The sequence below is a fragment of the Mustela nigripes genome, chromosome 13 (assembly GCF_022355385.1).
Source record: "Mustela nigripes isolate SB6536 chromosome 13, MUSNIG.SB6536, whole genome shotgun sequence".
NCBI lineage: Eukaryota > Metazoa > Chordata > Mammalia > Carnivora > Mustelidae > Mustela > Mustela nigripes.
In genome coordinates this window covers 11,035,221-11,041,220 of record NC_081569.1, presented here as the reverse complement: position 1 = coordinate 11,041,220, position 6,000 = coordinate 11,035,221, and the positions used below count along the sequence as shown (strand labels likewise).

Sequence of the window (6,000 nt, the reverse complement as noted above, 5' to 3'; positions counted from 1 at the left end):
GGCAGGCTGTTGGTGTCACTGGGAATGCTATTAAGGGCATTCATGAGGCAGCACGCACGTCTGGAGTCCCATCTGACCGGCATCAACAAATGTCTCTGTTCCATTCATTCTGGAAGGGGAGCTTTAATTAGGCATGAAGAGATTTATCAAACAGCAGCCCCTTGGAGCTGTTGGTCTTTTTGCCATCTGGACGGATGGCTTCGTACCCTGTGACAACAGCAGTGGGAATGATTAATGAGGTCCCACAGCCCCACCCCCTGGGCCTGGTAAAACCTGAATGGCTTTTGTCCTCTCCCAAAAGGAGAGAGATTTTGCCTTTGTTGATGGGCACACAAGCTAGGGTTCATGTTGAGGTATGTTTGACTCTTTGAAGGTGATCCCAGACCCATGGCAGCCAAGACTGTGCTTGAGGTCGGTTTCCAGTGTGCAGTGAACCAGCCACAGGGATTAATAGAAGAGACCATGGAGTGGGGATAAGACTGGGGTGCAAATTCTGCCAGTGAACTATGGGGTTCACGCAGTTTTTTTGGCCTTGATTTTATGACCCATCCAATAAGAATAACGATTTCTACATCTGCCCACCACATGTGATTTTTTTTTTTTTTGGAGAGTTTTATGACATTACAGATGCAAAATGACTTCATTGATTACATAGCCCTCCACAAGCATTAAGGATTTAATCCAACAAACATTTATTGAGCAACTGCTGTGTGCTTTGCACCACTCCTGGTGCTGTAATGGACACAGATGATTAAAACACAGTCCCTGCCCTTGGCGAGCTTACAATCTAAGAACGGTCATAGGACAAGTGCACAATAACTATAATACAAGGCAGAATATGGTAAGTGCCATGAGAAAGGTACAAATAAAGTGCTACGGTGGTTCAGCGGAGGGAGAGATCCCAGTGGTTGGTAGATCAGGGAGGGCTTCATGGAAGATGTGGTTTCTGCACCGGCCTTGAAAGGAACAGAAGAGAGGGTCCCAGGAGATGAGAACAGCAAGACCAAAGGCACAGAGACAGGAAAACCAGGCACCCCTTCCAGCAATGACGATTCTCGATGGACCAGTGCAGGGAATAAAGAAGGAACAGGTCCTTATCTGGTGATCTGTAATAATGTCAGGGTGGTGACTTGTACCTTGTTTCGTGGGCCAGGGGAACTTTTAAAGGCTTCTGAATGGCTGGAGATAAGAATCACGATGCATCTGCAGAATGGGTGGCGGTGTGCAAGCATGCGCAGAGGGAAATGGGGGTCCAGGGAGGGGGAAGAGAGTGCTGCTAAAATTGTGCAAGCAAGGGAGAAGCCAGGGCAGCGCTGGTTGAAAGGGTGACAAGGGAATCCATGGAGAAGAGTCAAAGATGACTTTAGGGTCTCAGACTTGGGTGGTTGAGAGGCTCACGGGGCTTCTAGCAAGAAGAGGGGGGGATCGTGGAAGAAGGGGAAGCAGAGATGATAAGCTTGGCTTCGAGGTATGGAGTCTATGATGCCCCTGGAGCAGGGGGGGTGGGCACACAATGGAAGGCACCAATGTAGGGAGTGTCTGTGCAGTGGGGCAAGGTGGGAGGTGGGAAATAATGGCCTGACCCATCTCGGGTCCTTTTTAGAACAAGGGAAGGGTGGTAATAAATAAATCATAAATACATAAATAAATAAATACATAAATAAATGATGAAGAGACGTTGGGAAGGGAGAAGAAACACCGGGAGTACATGGCATCGTAGGCACGGAGGGGACGGGTGTCCTGCAGGGGTCGCTGTGGATCCCAGTGATGTGGGGAGCTCGGTGGTGATGAGGGGTCTTCTGATGAGGCAACATGGAGGGTGCTGAATCTCCGGTCCCCAGAGCATGGAGAACAGGCAGGTCATGGGAGACAGCACTGCAAGCACTGGAGACCCCTTCCTGGGGCTGCTGGCAGGGAAGGGGAGGGAGGGAAGAGGATGCTGGAGCCTGGATGGGTGGGAGAGTGTGTGCTGGTGGAAGTGAGGACAGAGGTGGCAGAGGCGTGGCTGGGGTGTGTAGGAAAATGTCACTGCCCAGAGGACGGATGTCACGTCCTCAGAAATGCGCGGAAGGAGAGGCGTGTGGAGGAAAGGGATCAGGAGATCTGGGGGAGAGATGGTGTTTCTGGTGGCTTCCTCTCTTCAGCCAAGGAGGCGGCCGATGGAGGGGGTGGTCATTTGGGGGCTTGGCCAGCATGCAGGTCTCGGAGGCTCCAGGGTGGGTGAGGGTGGGGTGATTGGGGACGGCTTAACAGTCAACAGGAGGTGACCAAAGGGTCTTCTGCTCCCAGGATGGCTGTGACCACTGCAGTTACAAGGCGGTGGACCAGGGTGGCGGGGACAGAGTGCAGGCTTGGACTCCTTGGGGCCACCCAGGCTAGCTGGCTTGTGCATTTAGCTGCTCTCAACGGGCAGAGGGGACGGGCTGCCTCCTGACTGTGTGCCCCGGTGGAGGAGCAAGAGGAGGTGGGGGAAGCCCAGGTCCTGGAGCTCCTGCCATCAGGTGGCTGGTGCAGTTGGGCAGTGTAAGACCTGTGACTTGGGAAACAGAGCGGTGCAGAGGGTCCTGGCTTCCCAGGGCAGGTTGTCAGGACTCCTTCTACTTCAACAGCCACTGGTGTCCGTTTAAGGAACCTAGACCAATATGGGACAGAAGGAAAACCAGCTCTTCCACGGAGCTCTGGCCTTAAACTGCCCCACAGGGTGGACTGGTGGCTGGTACACGAAGCGTGGGGCCAGTCCAGGACCTGACTGACGTCCCAGCTCCCCTCAGGACTCACCACTGGAACGTTCTGGAGTCCAAAGCCCCTGTTAATCCATCGAGTCCCAGGAAATTCTACCTGCTCCCCAGGGCACTCCCAGCTTCAGACATTAAATGTCTTCCAGGGCCTTTGAGATCCTCTCGATGAAAGGTTCTGGAGAAGTGTAAAATATGATACTAATTATTTCCACTTCTTGCGAGGAAGTCCAAACCACGCAGTTCCCACAGAGGCTGTTAGGGCTGTTGCTTTTTAAATATTCATTTTATAACGTAAATCCAAGTGTAGTATCTGTTCTTATCAGTTTAATATAACGTAAATCCCAAATCCCATGAAGCATCCATGGCAAGGACAACAAGAGAAGAAACAGAGAGGCAGGGTGGCGGTTGCAGCCATGGCTTGGACACGGAGCACCCACGTGCAGGTGAATGGTTCTGAACATCCTCCCACCGCCTCCGTTTGCTGCCCACCAGCCATTAATTTAGAGCAAATGTCCTGGTCTGAATTGCTGCTGATTAATTCTGTCCGGTCTCATGTGCTTGGGAGCAGATCTCGGTTACTTTTCTTAACTCGCTTCACCTTCCAGATCATGGTTTTTTACTTAGCTTTCAAATACGTTTTAAAACACTGTTATTTATCAGGCAAGGGAATACATCCAAACCGCCTAATGCTTGTCTATATGTGACCTCTGATTCCAGCCCCTAAGTGATTGGCATGGAGCCCAGATTTCCCTGGGAAGATTAGGCCATGTATTTGGATACTGCATTTGGATTTGGGTTAAAAAAAAAAAAAAAAGTCTTTACAATTAATCTTCATGGGGGCAAAAGGGATTTTGTGAATTTCTCAAATCATTGCCTCCATAGAGAGGATGGGTGGGTGGGGGTGGGCAGCGGAGCCTCTCCCTGCACGCTGGAGATGTTCAGTGTTGGAGCTCAATGGCGGCTAGTGTGACATCGGGAGAGGAAAATGACGAGAAAGTGACATGGATCCGGCAGTCTGGCTGCAGACGCCCCGTGAGCACACGATGCAGGAAGCAAACAGAGTGGTTACAGAGAAATGAAGCAAGGTGCTTAACATCCTTTTAGGTCTCACACTCTGGGGCTCTATGAGGCGCCCAGAAAGGCAATCATATGTATTTTAAAAAAGGATGACATTTATCTTGACGGTGCCCTTTCAAGCTTTGGCTGTGGCTTCCCTGGTGGAAGAAGGGGACAGGACGGTCCCTCATGTGACATTCTAATAGAGCAGGAAGGGGGCTGACCCAGCGGGTGACATCTCAGGGTCCCTTCCTCCTTGGTGGACTCTAGACATTTTAAAGAACACCCACCAGACCACCACGTTCTAGACACTCTTCTGCCTTATTGTGGGGTGGAGTGCTGTCCCCAAGCGGGAGATCTCAATTTTTCCAAAGCGCCAGGTGAACACCCCCTGTGGTCTTCAGGGTCATCTGCCTGGTCTGTCCAGGTTCTTGGTGGTTCTTGCAAAGCCAGAGTATGGACTGTCCTTGGTTTCTTCTCCAGCCGTCTCTCCATAGCTGTGGAAGCCTGTCTGGAACAGGTGGGCCCACCGTGAACCATCCCTCGGACAGTTTTACTCGAAGTTTGTGGAACAAGGCTCGCGGCCCTGAAGTGGCCTCTGCTTCTTGGTGTCCTTGTCCTCCTTTGCCAGGCTGAACCCTGCAACCTCCTTCTCCTCTGTGAACAGCACCATTTTAGACTTGGGTCCAGTTGTCCCCTCTGGGTCTTGGCTCACCCAGAATCCACGTGTCTCAGAGGCTCGGGGCAGCTGCCAAGAAGGGGCTCTCCATTCATCCATGAGCCCAAAGATCTCTCCAACCCAGATCATCCAAAGTCATGGGACTGGCTACTTTTCATGTCAAGTCCTTCTGCCCCTAAAGATGGACTGAGTCTCAATCCGGTTTGGGTGGGTTCTCCACACCTTCTTCCTGTGGCTTATCTGCCTAATGCTAGATGAACACCACACAGTTATAAATACTCAGGTCAATATATATATGCAGGTATATATATATATATTCTGGTCACTGTTTTACACTTTAACAAAGAAAACCACTAGCCTGCTTGTTCTATAATTTGCGCCACCCCGACTCCCATCTGCCTGTGGTGTAGCTGGCAGGAAATGTGAGCCACTGAGTCCCACGGGGTGCCCACCTTACGTGGCCCCATCGCACTGGCCAACAGTCAGTTTCAAAGCCCCCTGCTCATGCAGGCTCTTGAGGGCCTTGAACTCCAAGGGCATGGTGTGGGGGCTGGCCTGGGAGGTGTAGCCATACTTGAGGCTATCGTAATAGTGGTACTTGACGGGGTTCTGGTTCTGATCTAGTGGAAAGGGCCAGAAGCCGTAGAGGTAGATCTGGTTGCAGAAACGTGTGGCCAGGGTGTACATCAAGAGACCAGTGGTGGGTCTCTTGATGTGGACCTTGTTGGTTAGCCAGTACCTGAAAAAAAAAAAAAAAAAAAAGAAAAGAAAAGAAAGAAAAAAAAGAAGAGAAAAGAAACATGAGTTTGTGAATCATCCTTTCCAGGAAGAGGACAGTTTTAACCTGTCCAGCAGTCTCCCTCGTCTTCACCACTCCAGGAGCTGTGGAGACCACTGACCCCTGGTTCCTTTCACAGAGGACTGACTACCTACCTTTATTAAGAAACAGAACTCTTCCCTATGCTGTGAGCTTTCCCATATATGATTTTTATGGAAACATGAGGAGCCCATTAGGAGGTACAGATGCAGAAATGAGGCACAGAGACAAAAGTGGCTTGCCCCATGCCACCTAGGTAGAAAGGGCAAGACCTTGACCTGGACTAAGGCCTGTTGGAATCTAAAGTGGGAACGGGCAAAGTTTTTCTATAAAGAGCCAGCTGGTGGATATTTTTGGCTTTGCAGTCACGCTCCTGGCCTCTGCTGTGGGAGCACGAGAGAGCCAGCCAAAGAGGACTCATGTGGGTGTGGCAGCTTGCTGCTTGGGCCGCTGCATGCAGACCCCCTATTAAGGGGCGGCTCTTGTACGGTGCCCCCCCATCTTCCCTTTGCGGAGGGTCCCATGTGCTTCCCTCTGCATGTCACCATTCCTGACTCCAGCAGAGACCTCCTTGTTTCTTGAGTGTCATAGGATTTCCTTCCATCCCTGCCTGCAGGACCTCCACCCTCTAATGCGGGCTGCCCACCTCTGACCATAGGTGGCTGCCTTGAGAGTTGAGATACCAGAGGGTGCTCTGCCCGGTGAAACCA

At 51.2% G+C, this 6,000-nt stretch overlaps 1 protein-coding gene across 1 annotated transcript in view; it reads right to left on the bottom strand.

The window, feature by feature from the left end:
- Positions 1-3,583: 3,583 nt before the first annotated feature.
- Positions 3,584-6,000, bottom strand: part of ST8SIA2 (ST8 alpha-N-acetyl-neuraminide alpha-2,8-sialyltransferase 2) — a 63,268-nt gene continuing 60,851 nt past the window's right edge. The window contains exon 6 of the mRNA XM_059418475.1: positions 3,584-5,212. Coding sequence (XP_059274458.1) covers positions 4,927-5,212 — 286 coding nt within the window. The 3' untranslated portion in view covers positions 3,584-4,926. The remainder of the gene's footprint in view (positions 5,213-6,000) is intronic.